The following is a 13,029-nucleotide window of genomic DNA, read 5'->3' on the forward strand; positions in this document are numbered from 1 at the left end:
AGTCATAAAAGATTGCAGTGACTGAGGGGCTCTTTTCCCCCACATCACCAGCTCTAACAGTTGATCTGAGGCACACTATTAATTTTTTTTAATGCATGACAATGACCAAGTTAAGAACTTAATAGAGAAATGGGATGGTGCACGGAAACTGAAAAGTTGTACGTGCTCTGCGTCAGCTAGGAAGAACGACCAGAACCCAAGAGACTTGGGTAGGAGAACAAACTGACACTTGTTACAGTGGCGCACGCCAGGGCAGCCCAGTCAAACACATGCTTTGTGAAAACATGAGATCCTCAGGGAGCCTGAATGGATCAGCAATTGAATGGAAAGCACTCAAGCATCATTCGAAATCTACCACAAGTCCTTAAACAGATACTGCTCTAATCAGACTTTGTAACACGAGCACGTAGGAGATCTTCCAGACTTGGCACTGCGCACTGCAAAGCCACAGTCCTCCTTTTTCAGAGCACTAACCATGGAGATTCTCAAAGTGTGCCCATCACCAAGGAATCTTACAGCAGGTTTGCGACTATAACGGAGGAAAGGACTTAACCACTTACGTTTGGCTGCAAACTTGTTCTCCTTTCTTGTTTTACCAGTCTTCTTCAAACAGTTGTCGCAGACAAACCTGAAAAGAAAAGGCTACAGTCAAACTGGGAGACCAAGCACTTATCCAGTGACCAAATAAATACTCATCTCAGAGCACACAAAATCACAGTATACCAAACTGCTTACCCAGACGGCCAGATAACATCATAATGTAGTACACAGATCTGGTGCATTTTGCGTCCACAATCTTTACATTCAACAAATCTGTGGAGAGAGTTTTAACTGAGGTTAAGATGAGCCAAAGAAAACTTATTTTAAAAAAAAATCCTTTGCTGACTATCTGAATTCATAAATACCTTGGGACTGCCATTAATTCTATCTTTATTTATGAAGCTAATCAAAACAGTCATGTTCATTATGCTGTCAAAAAATTCTTAAATGGATTTAAACAACACTGAATTGTATGTTCAACTGATGAGATGTTTCTGTTATTTAACACGATCTTTTCATACAGTAGAGGGTGCTGTTAAGCATATGGTTATTTTGGCACTTGTGGAGGTACTACCAAATTGAGTGAGAACTGTGGATCAATAAAACAATGGTTCAGTCATGCTTGCCCTCTCCAACGTGTAAACCTAGGATTTTATTTTCTATTTAACCTTTAGCTTATTTCAACATTTATAGTTTTACATTCCGCCACAATGTTCTCTTTGCCAAGTTAACTCCTCCTCTGACAAAAAACCTGGAGATGGCAAGGGAAGTAACGAATTCTCACTTCATCCATCCCTTCAGTGCAATCTAACACAGCCAAAGAGCTCTACCTAAACAGGTGCAAGTAAGGAAGCAACAGCAGTTCTGCTTAATGCTATCTCTTGCCCCTTCAAGCAAAACCGCAATCCAGAAAATGGACAGGAAAAGTATTGTCATATTTAAGTGGGACTTACGGTTCAGGGTCTAATGTGTCGTTTTTCTTCTTTTCAAACTGGTCTTTTGATATCATGCTGCAGGGGGAAAGTGTGCAGATAGAGTTAGCACAACCCACTGAATTCAACACAAGACTAGGTACTGCTGCAGCAGGGCCTGTAGGATAGACATGATTGGGTGCCCAACTGCAGCTCGGAGGTGAGAGTCTTCAAATCGGAACTTAAATAGTTCAGATGAACTATTTTGAACTAGTTTAAACCATACACAAAACTCGTAAAGATCTATATGCACACAGAATGCCAATAAGGGAGACTCTATGAAGAGGTTATGTATTTAATTAACACCAGCGGGGTTACTCAACATTGCAATAAACAGGGGCACGGGATTAGATGCCACAGACTCAGAGAACTCAACTGTTTAGGAAATAGATTTAGAATGATTTAGCGAGCAAATGCAGGAAGTTGGGAAATCAACTTTTTTAAAGAAAGCATCTCTAAAAGTTCATTATTGAAGGATCTGAATGTTAACCAACCCATAATCAACATTAGTACCAATAATGAATGCATATCAGAGGTTTTGGATTTTACTTTTACCAAGAACAAGTAGTAATAAAAATGATGCATAAACGCGAGTTATTACAAAGCACAGAATTCAACAAAATCAAAGCACCCTTTTCACTGCAGGACTTAACATGAACACCAACTCTCTTTAAACTCAAGTGTTTTACCATGCGAGCCCCCCTGCATGGTTCACGTGGTTAGATCACTTACGTTTGTGGCTGTGCAGGGTCGTCCCCCAGGGTTACACTTTCGCCCTGGATTTCGTTGAAACACTTCTCACAGAAGTGATACCTGTCAGCAAGAAGGCCATATTTGGGTGAACTGGACCGTCAAACAACACAGCCACCCGAACAATTGGCGCCACCAATCAGAAAGCAGGGCAGAGCACCACGGCGAGAAGGGGCAGGCGTTGGGTTGGTTGGTTGATGGAAGACGGGACAATGAACAGGCAGGGAGGGGGTGGGATCGGGGATTAGACGCAAAGGGAGTTCAGGGGATGAGAACGAGTGGCACAGGACAATGAAAGAAAAGGTAAGACGCCAACACAGAGACAAAACAGCAGAGAGCCAAAGCAAAGCACAGGTTAGCAGTCAGTCTCATTTCAAACATCTGGCATTCTGTTCTTAGGTAAAAAAAAACACTACAAAAGGTAGGGTCAGATTTAAGAATGTGGCACTAATTTTTTCTCCATTTTAACAGATTAACTTTAGCATTGAGAAACAAAAAAATGGTTTTAAGATCCATTTCGAGTTCTCTGCATAGAACTTTTATTTACAAACCAAGTAACTAAGCTATTCTGTTAAAATGGCATTTCTCCAATGGATTACTCTTCATATGGAGTTTTTATTATGAAGGCTTGGTGCAGTGCACCAGCATTCACAGGAATATTTTACTTTCTATAAAGTTGCTGAACAAGATTAATTTGACAAAGAAAGATTTTTCAACTGACAAAAAGATTTTAGTTTAGAAACATGCAAAACATTTACAACGATCAAATTAGTTTACTAAATTAGCTTTTCAAGTTGAAATTGGTGTTTTGCATACCATGCATCATGTTAAAAAGGTTTAAAATGTTCCCTTTCAGGATTTAGAGATAAGTGGTTTCAATATTTTGGAAAATGGCAGATAGTGGCAGAAAATACAGTATAGGGCGAGCTGGATTTAATTTAATTTACTTTTACATCTGAGAATTTTTTTCATATCTGTTATGTGAACAATCTGCATTTGAGACAATAAATGCAAATCCAGATTTTTGACCAGCTGTAGTGAAATGATCATTAGACAAAAACCGAAGGATGCTTGCAAAGCTAAGACAGTTGAACAGGATAGAGATGAAATTAAGAAGCGCGTACAAGCTTGGAGGATTAAGGAACACAGGTAGCCGAGGTGCAAACATTGATTAGGAATGGGAAGGAGACACAGGGTGAGGAAGGCAGTGAAGCAGGTAATGGAATACAGCCATTTTGGAAAACACACCCCAGAAATACACAATTCTGCACAGTGTACTGACCGAGAAGTTTACATCACTTACACCTTGCACTTATGGCACAACTGAAATCTGTTCAGATTAAACTTATGCTTCAATCCTTCTGACCTTGCCTATCTCAGCCAGTCGAGCAAATCCCAGAAGACTGCTACCACACACCCCAAGTGTTTCAATGGCAGGCACAATTAAAATCTCCCCATGAAAACTTATTTCAGAGTTTAGAGATACTCTTAGTGAAGTCACACTATAGCAGGAATGGTCAAACTTGAAAATGTGAACATGCAGTGTGGCTCTCGGGAATCACTGCTGCCCAAATTCCAAATGACCTGGGGCATTGAATTTACTACTGATGATTTAAGAAACGGTGACCCTGCAAGAACTACTGGAGAGAGGCTGTCCAGCACCAGGGTCGGTCCTGCCAGCTCAACTTGCATCATCAAGACTGGCTCTGCTCAATAGCTTCTGAGAACTCAGCATTTACCAGACCAACCACCTCAAAATGGCGAAATCGCCAAGAACATTCTTCAATAAGCACATGCATTCAAAAAGCTCAAATTTCTAAATTCAAAATGTCCAGTCCCACTATCAGAATAAGTGCAAACTATAGAAACACAAAATGCTACCTAAAAAAACTTATTTCTTTTACATTTCTATTTTGTAAAGGGCCAACATATCGTTGATGCACAACATCTCCAAATAACCTATTTCTTGTTTTCTAACATTTTAGTACAAAATGTAAAGTTTAAATTCTTTGATAAGATTAGTTTAAGCAATCCTTCTACCACAAGCAAAACATTTCAACAGGTATGAAATTGACACCTCTGTGTATGCATTAGTTTTTCACCATCACCAGTTTGTCTTATTCCATCAGATATTCACCCTTGTGTAGTTTATTAATATTTCACAGCACCTCCAAGAATAAAGCTGAGGGTAATATCTTACCAGTCACCGAGACAGACACCCCCTCCCCTTCGTATATAAACTCTGTGAGGATATCACTAGGTGTAAAATTTCCTATTGCCACTACATAACCAAAAAAAAACAAACACTATGTGGTTCCTGTAACATTTCTTAAAACAGGATGCACCAATCAAAATTTTGACTCAAGACACAGATTGTTCACAAAATAGATTAAGTTTATTTAGCCAGACACATCAGGGGTAGCAACCCCCCCCCATGTGATCAAAGACAAACTACATCCAAGACCTTAAGCAGACCCACCACTCCTCCCCATGAGAACCCATGCTCATTTAAAAAAAAAAATAATCTCAAGTCTACAGCACACCTGATGTGGAAAATCAGAGGCATAAGAACATAGAAACTTTAGAAATGAGTGGAGTACATCCAGCGGGTAGTGATTAATTGATCAAAGGATCTCACCTAGCCTTTTCCTGAAAGAAGCCAGGGTATCAACCATAGCTGGGAAGCTTGTTCCATTCTCCAACAATGGAACGAGTTTAAACAGGCTTTATTTCTAGTTATTGCACACAACTCAGGGGGTAATTTTAAGTAAGGCGCTACCAAACTTCACTGAATGCCACTCCATGATGCCGTATTACAATGGCATAGGACTGATTAAGTGTGCTTCTGTGTAAATGATCCTGTTTTAGACAGACGCCAAGTCCCCACCTCAGCGCGAGCAACAGGCAGAACTGGGATGTTCTGCAGTTATGGGCAGAAGTAATAACAGGGTCATAGGATAGGAAATCCCAAAAGATCAGTTTGTGTGTGCAGAACTTGTTTTGCACTTTTTCCTAACAGATAACTCTTCATAGCCCTGTTGTCACTGGTCTTGTTTGAGTTTTACAATAAAGGGCTATATCGTATGCAACCCCTGATTCATAGGACTTGAACATAAATTTGGAGGTTGGGAAATTGCAACTTACTGGAACCACACAATTTTGCAATCAAGAGGACCACTACAAAATGTAAAACATCCAGACAATGACTTAAAAACAACTGTACTCAAAAAAAGTAACACAGATAAACCAAACATTTGAGTCCAAAGGAATGATGTCCATAGCTATCCTACCCAGTAACAGGATCAATATCAACATTGTAGCGGTCATCTTCTAACAGGCTTGCACAGCTCTTCTGTTCAGTTTGTCTGAACTGGCCGTATCCCACACCAGTTCACTCCTAGCAGCTACACTTGGCATTCCTTACCTGTTCTGGTAACTGTAGTAAGTGGCATCGCGGGGGATGGTACACAGCTGCTTACCATAGCAGCACAGAGTCTGTGGCGAAAATTCATACTGCGAAAGGAGAGAATTCAAGTAAGGACCTTCCTTCAGTATTTTTTACCAACTTCAGACTTGCAAAATCTGTCAAGGCTGGGTAGGGTGGAAACTAGCAGTGTCACAAGCCTAGGGAGCTCCCAATGGAGAAAACTACATCAAACACCCTGGAAATCCTGTAATTATAAAAGACTACATTTAAACATTGCAATCTTTTCCCTTCACGCATTAATAGTTGAACAAAGTACAAATACTTCAAACAGTTTAAATTGCAATGATCAATATCAATTAACCCTGATGCACTGAGTCTGCACGAGTGAAATCACTATCTCCCCAGCACCGTGCTGAAGAAATCCAGAGGGACACCTACCTTTCGACCACAGCAGTACCCAAGGGACTGCATGACAGGATCAATCTCTTGCTCAAAGACCTCGGCCAGCTTAGTGCAGTATTTGTATACTCGGGAGGTCTTGCGGTTGTAAAGCCAGGCGTTGTTGAACATCAACCACACATCATCCACGTACTGCCAGGGCTCCTGGTATTGTCCTGTGTCCAGCTTCCTCTTGATTGTGGACAGGTCAATTGGGTTTTTCACAATGTCAAAGTAATCCTGCAATGGAGAAAGAAGCGGTTAACCCAGTAAAAGCTAACAGAAATAATCCAGAGATAACTTAAAAAAGTCAGACATTTTCTAATTCCAAAAACAAGTCACACCAACACTTTACTGTATAACCACTGTTCTTTCATAGACATAAGCACCGTAATACTCAAATTATTGTCGTTAAAGCACTTCGTGGTGTTGCAGTTGTTGAAGATGCACACATTTGCTGTACAAAGACTTTTGCCTCATTTAGTATACAGTCACGTTCCCAGTGAATTCATTTTGAGAAATCTTAAGTAACTGCAAACCATTTTACATCGTTTCCATCCAATTTTACAATCAGATGCATTTTTAACTTTAACAACCTTTCAGTGAGATCATGAATACATTTGATCTAAATTCCATTAGAAAACTAAAAAATGGCTAATTCTAACAAATGCTCTTGGCAACAAGAAGAACACACACGTCAGGATCTACGTCACACTCGTGCTGAAGGTCTGAAAGGTTCTGTTCTCCCGCTCAGCAGACTGCGTTCACCACTTACGCCAACAACTTCTTATGTGAACATAAGCATATTTACTGTGTACAACTGTGTGTTCCACACCGAAACACAATCGCTGTATCTGCAGGACCTGAGCTACCACTGCGACTTACAGGGATTCCCAGGAGCTGTGGGTCAACAGGTTGCCTGAAGGGCAGAGATTCTGGGTCTTGCCGGTACAGCGCTTCCAGTGTGGGCATCAGAGCCTGTCGCAACTCCTCAGGTTTGAAAACTGGAAAAATCGGAAAGTCAGACAAGGTTACCGCTTTGCCAGATCAGAAAATGGCACTGAAATACACTTTTTGAGAGGTCTGACTAAAACTTCTGACCTATTAATACAGCACTACAACAATGGCGCTCAAGATAAATGCTTACTCTTTCTGCGAGGCTGAGAGGGGGATGTTGACTGGGTTGTGCCATTTGCCCCGCCTTCCTCTTCCTCTTTAGACTCCACCTTTATTTCAGGTTTCTTCTCCTCCACCTCCATTGGCTCCTGCTTTGGCTCCACCCCTTCGGCCGCTTCCTTCGTCTGAGACGCCAAAGCCACAGCATCGTCTTCAGCCTGCAAAATGAAGATATGCTACCGTCATTTCTGCCGCTCCTCTTAAAGAGGGAGAGAAAAGGCCGTGAATAACTCTGCAGGTGGCATATGACCCTTCCCCCACGGACAGGTCTCAGCCCCGGCCTGCGTACCTCTTGTATGGGTTCGGCATGCGATTCGTTCGATTCAAATTCCAGCTCCTCCTCCTTGTCTTCGGGCTTGGGGTCTGGCGCGGGTACGTCGGGCGCAGGCTGCTGGGAGTGCACCTCTGCATTGTTGACGGAGGCCGGGGTGGGCACGCGGTTGTCGATGCTAGCGGCGGCCTGGGACAGCTGCGCAAGAAAACGGAAAACGCTCGCTTCACTGCGCCAACATCACAATCAAGGACGGTGGAGGGTCGCTCTAGTGTTGCCAATAAGGCCGCTGTATCAGCACCCTTACACAAGGAATTCCCTATGGGACACGCGTTCCACAGAAAAGCCACCGGGGAGCTCGTGGTGCAGGGATACTCACCGGAGTGGTGGGCGGCTGCACAGAAGTGGGCTGCTGAGGCTGCACAGTGGGTTCCGCCTGTGCCTGCAGGGGAGTATGCGGCTGGGCGGGGACCTGGCCGGGGGCCGGGCCAGGAGGGGTGCTCTGTGCGCTAGCCGCGCTCGGAAGGACACTGGGAGTGGGGGTGGGGGTGGAAGCCCGCCCCCCTGACGAAGCTGGGGTGGAGGGCTGCGCCTGCGGGGGGGTCAGCCCCTGAGGCGCCTGGTGCGGCAGAGGCTGCATGCCGGTGGCGGTGGTGGACGCAGGCGGCGGAGTCTGGTGCAGCGGAGACTGGGTGACCGGGGGGCAGGGCAGCTGCGTACTGAGGGATCCCAGCGTGTTCATGGGGAGATTAGCGTTCTGGCTCTGCTGTTGCTGTTGCTGCTGCTGCTGTTGCTGCTGCTGCTGCAAGACAAAGAGCACACAGGCACCGGTACAAATTACAACCCTGTGCAAGGATCTAACTTCTCTTCTTAGGACCTCTTGACAAGTGAAGATGCTTTTGTAAAGGCTGAACAATTTAAAAAATCATTCAGTTAGAGGGCTTTATCAAGGCCAGTAAGACAAAACACCAGTTGTATAAACCAGCGGCTATTGTAGATTTTCTTTTACATTATACTGATGTGCAATCGAAACCAAGCACTGAACATCAAGAGTGCACCAAGTACATGTCTTTATAAAACAGATGTGATTAAAGTTAGCAGTGTTGGCTTTTGAAGGCAGATCTCACTGCAGCTCGACTGGTCAGTGTTCAGTGACGCTGAAGGCCCGGGTTCAATTCCGGTGGCACCGATGGCGGTGACACTGTGGCTAAGGATCCGTGCCTGTGGCCGGAAGGTTGCCGGTTCAAATCCCGCGGCCGGCAGAGGAATCCTACTCTGTTGGGTCCCTGAGCAAGGCCCTTAACCCCAACTGCTCCAGGGGTGCTGTACAATGGCTGACCCTGTGCTCTGACCCCAAGCTGGCGCCTGGCTTGGGTACTTGAGCTATGTTAATCTGCACGATGTAAACGTTCAAAGACTATTCTGATAAATGCAAAAATAAAGCAAGATGCAACCAGGTTTGAGTAATGAAGATGGCCAAGCTACTATGGGCTAAACTGAAAGCAGCCAGTCTATGAAAAGCTTTCTTGAAGAATGAGATGTTTAGCCTCAGTGAATCAAGTCCAGAGAAACCAAGAAACCAGCTCTGTGAGGCGTAGGCCATGGACTTGAAAGCAGAGGATTACCACACCAGCCCTTGACACTTATATTCATCAATCTTCAAACAGCAGGGGCTATTGCACAAGAGGATCCATGAAGAAAGAAACCATGCTTCAGTAGAATGACTGCATTCGGTGATCTGCATGCTTGGAGGCCTTTCGGGGATAACACTAGCATCTGACAGACGACATCAGGACGACCTTTGGACACAAGGATGTCCAAGGCAACAGAAGAGCGTGGCAGAGTGTTTTATGTAGTGATGAATGACATTGAGTCCCTAACAGGGGCAAAACCTTACAAACCGCAATTTACGTGGAGACAAAATGGTGAGTTGCATTGTTCAAGCAAACCACTGGGGGAGGTGGAAGTGCGGTGATCTCCTTTAACATAACTGCACCTTTGGTGTCGACTGAGGGCAATCCTACAATAAAGGCCTTGGGCCAACAAGTCTTTCCATTCCCCTTAGGCAATACATAAGCATTCATTTTCCCGCAGGCCAGTGCAAGACCATACAGTGTCAGGATTACAATGTTCAGGTTTTGTTGCGGCCGTCTTTTTTCCCCTGATCCGAGTCCAATTGATTTGTGGGAACAGATCACCGATGCCAGCAACAGGAGACGACGGAGACTGAACAGCCCTTGCCAGCTGTCTGCAGCTCCACAGGAAGAGTGGCAGGACATCATACAGCAGTCTGTCCAGAGGCTGATGTGGTTTACGTGCCAACGCTGCCACGATCATGTCAATGCTGAGGGAGGTTATGCGGTACTAGCACTAACATTACGAGTGTCATTTTTTTAACTGAAGACTTAAATGTCTATTTGATCTGTTGTTTTTCCTCATTTTCCTATGATTTTTTCTTAACTACTTCAATCTTTTAAGGTTTAAGGGCAGCATTATTTGTGCATCAATATATATTAAAAAGTCCATTGTTCTCATCAGGAGCATAAAAGCTCAATCCGATCATGTTTAAGACAACTAAACTGTGTGGTAACTACTTTTCATTTAATAAGAATTCCATTTCACATCATCAGAAATATTATTCATCAATTTTCATCTTATTAAAAAAGGCTGCAACCACTTTCCTGGCTGTAAACCAAAGTAAGAGGAAAAATGTTTCTAAATCAGTTTTGAGGACAGGCAGACTTAAGCTGCCTGACCCCCCACCTAAACCGAGGGCTTCCATACCTGTGTCACCGCTGCCTGGGCTGAAGGCTGCCCCATGGTCACATTCACATTCATAGACCCACTGGATGGTGGGAACTGGTTCTGGGGCATGAACTGGTTCTGGTTTGCCGTCTGCCCAACCATACTGTTAGTGTGGGCTCCCATAATACCCTGGGCTTGTGGCATTCTGGAAGGAGACATTCCCATCTAGGAAACAAGACAAAGTGGGAGGCTTTATGCAGTTCTTCTTGTTCAAAGAACGATATCAGGATGCTTTTATCTGCAGAAAAGGGGCCATATTTTCCATAAGAACAACTCGAAGAGAAAAACTTCACTTTTTTTTTTAATACACTGACTAGAAGTCACATACCAGAAACAGATGGTTTTATGATTAAACTACTGCTCACAATGCATGTCATTCTGGAAGAAAATACATGAACAGTGGGCTCATGACAGCCTCACTGTATATGTTGGAACCAATCTATTGCTGACTTGGTTACATGTTATTCACACAGTAATTAAGCTCAAGAAGGAGTGATGGTCAGTCAAATGCACTGTATAATTTTACTTTGTATGTTAAGTTCAATAATTCTGAACCTGTAAAGAAAAATGGTTTGCTTACTGCTGGAACAGAGCCCATGCTCATCTGCACTGGATGGTTCATAGGGGAAGCTGCACGAGGTCCCATGGGGGTCTGTGACATCTGCACATTCCCCATAGCCATGGGGTTAAACTGGTTTACTCCTGGCAAGAGCCAGAAACAGAGACAATTAGTATTCAATTAAGAGACAACTCAGGTGAACTAATTTAATATCACCAAGCTCCCCTGTTAGCAGGTTTCAGGAGGAAGAGCAGCAGTGAAAACAGACGCAGATTGAACTAGTACTATTATCATACATACAAACTGCTGGAAACCGGCACCAATTCCCAGCAGAGAGCAATTATGACAACAACTGACGCCTTAAGACCTTATAATAAGCCTTACTACATGCCCATTCCAAATTCATATTCTTAAGGCTCACTAGCAAGTGCTTTCCTGTTGGCATTTCACCAAAAAAACTTCTTGGATCTGCATTTGAGAATTTTACATGTTAGACAATAGCTTTGCACTGCTTCATGTGCATTAACAACTGCAGGGGTGAAGTACAATGAAACTAGAAAGGTTAACCTCAGTTTTGACAATCAAATTCAAAAGGTACCCAACTTCATAGACATTTTCAATTTTTCTACCCTTGCTTCATTTATTCTTTAAACAGAAAATTCTAATCTGGAATTTCAGTCATTTTAAGGTAATGGTTAATCCTGATTTTATAGAATAAGAACAAGGCTTTAACTTAGAGATGAATACAAGAGTCAATTAGGTCTGATCAGTTAAGATGATGTAGTGTTGTAGAAGTTAAACCATTTACAATTTAAAAAATGCTAAATAGAAAGCAGTTTCTTCTCATACAGAATAAGCCATGTCAAAATTCTAACAGGAAACACCATCAAAGGCTCTGAATAAACTGTTTATGCCCATGGCATCCTAAGACATTTACACAGCAGCAGTACTTTAACATAACTAGCAATAAGTAACTTGAACCTCATAAAGTACTAATTACTGCAATATAAGATGATACGCTTGAGGAGCAGACAATGAAATGGAACCGAGATGACTTCAGGTTAAGTCTCTAATGTGTCCCGTGCCAAAATAACTCTCCCAAAAACCTGAAACAGCTTTGGGGGATTTAACTGTAATGAAGGACATTACTAACCATCTGGCCTGTGCTACAAACTTAGGATGACCTCACAAAAAAGCATTCCTTTGCTTTAAAGGGAAGCGGCTCCTGTTTTTTAGGAACACTGTTCTGCTGTATACTTGATTATTTTTTAACTCAAAAGCATGCGTTTTCAGATTATTCAAATGCATGATTCAAAAGGAAATGGATATCTGAAAAGTTATGTCTGAACACTAATAGAAACAAAAGGAAAATTAAAACTGAGCTTACTGCGCATGACAAAAGCATTTTAATAAAAATAGGGGTTATGACATCTTTATATGCATATTGCACTAAGCAGACTTTTATAGCTAATAAATCTTTTATTAGCATTCTTAGCAGTTACTAAAACACAGAAAGGAATCTAAACCATGCATTAAGCTAGCATTTTCAATCATAAATGTATCTATACTTAATCTATTCAGCTCTACACATCTGCTGATATTTTCAATGGCAACAAGGAGAAATACCTGGTGAAACTTGAATGCGATTCATGATCTGATTTGGCACATTGGGAATAGGCATGGGTCCATCTGAAAAGTGGAGGAAAAAAAACACTGTAGTACATGATACAAGTCATGGCTCTCTCCCATCCCAACAGATTTGTCCCCCCCAAAAAATTAGATGCTTCAACAGCTACTTGTAATCCGCTTTAAATTTAGAATCCCCTTGTACAACAAACTGTAATGGCCACAAGCAACAGCACCTGAAACATGTACTAAAACCCTGTGAGTCCAGGAAGAGGCTGGACAAGCCTCAAGACAAGCACACAGGTCTTCCAAAACATATAATGCTGAGCTACTTGTTTCTTCCACACTGCAAGCTTTGAACACAAGCTGCAGGCTTTCCATGTCATGGAAGAGCGATGAAACACAAACAGGAGTGGACACACAGCATTCCAATGAGGCAGAAGAGATGGGCGAGTTGGGGTAGCAG

At 42.7% G+C, this 13,029-nt stretch overlaps 1 protein-coding gene and 1 long non-coding RNA gene across 5 annotated transcripts in view; one reads left to right on the forward strand and one right to left on the reverse strand.

Moving 5' to 3' along the window:
• Positions 1 to 13,029, forward strand: part of LOC107078950 (uncharacterized) — a 385,366-nt gene that overhangs the window by 128,946 nt on the left and 243,391 nt on the right. The window lies entirely within an intron of this gene.
• Positions 1 to 13,029, reverse strand: part of crebbpa (CREB binding protein a) — a 56,671-nt gene that overhangs the window by 8,789 nt on the left and 34,853 nt on the right. For 2 of the 3 annotated variants that reach the window (XM_015359894.2, XM_015359892.2), the window contains exons 11-23: positions 12,564 to 12,626; positions 10,959 to 11,080; positions 10,358 to 10,543; positions 7,953 to 8,375; positions 7,592 to 7,771; positions 7,274 to 7,460; positions 7,012 to 7,130; positions 6,127 to 6,366; positions 5,686 to 5,774; positions 2,244 to 2,324; positions 1,494 to 1,550; positions 736 to 813; positions 561 to 628 (exon numbers count right to left, since the gene is read on the reverse strand). In XM_015359894.2, the coding sequence (XP_015215380.2) occupies positions 561 to 628; positions 736 to 813; positions 1,494 to 1,550; positions 2,244 to 2,324; positions 5,686 to 5,774; positions 6,127 to 6,366; positions 7,012 to 7,130; positions 7,274 to 7,460; positions 7,592 to 7,771; positions 7,953 to 8,375; positions 10,358 to 10,543; positions 10,959 to 11,080; positions 12,564 to 12,626 (1,893 nt within the window). The remainder of the gene's footprint in view (positions 1 to 560; positions 629 to 735; positions 814 to 1,493; positions 1,551 to 2,243; positions 2,325 to 5,685; positions 5,775 to 6,126; positions 6,367 to 7,011; positions 7,131 to 7,273; positions 7,461 to 7,591; positions 7,772 to 7,952; positions 8,376 to 10,357; positions 10,544 to 10,958; positions 11,081 to 12,563; positions 12,627 to 13,029) is intronic. The other variant, XM_015359893.2, reaches the window with a different exon arrangement.

Source organism: Lepisosteus oculatus, chromosome 19 (assembly GCF_040954835.1).
Source record: "Lepisosteus oculatus isolate fLepOcu1 chromosome 19, fLepOcu1.hap2, whole genome shotgun sequence".
NCBI lineage: Eukaryota > Metazoa > Chordata > Actinopteri > Semionotiformes > Lepisosteidae > Lepisosteus > Lepisosteus oculatus.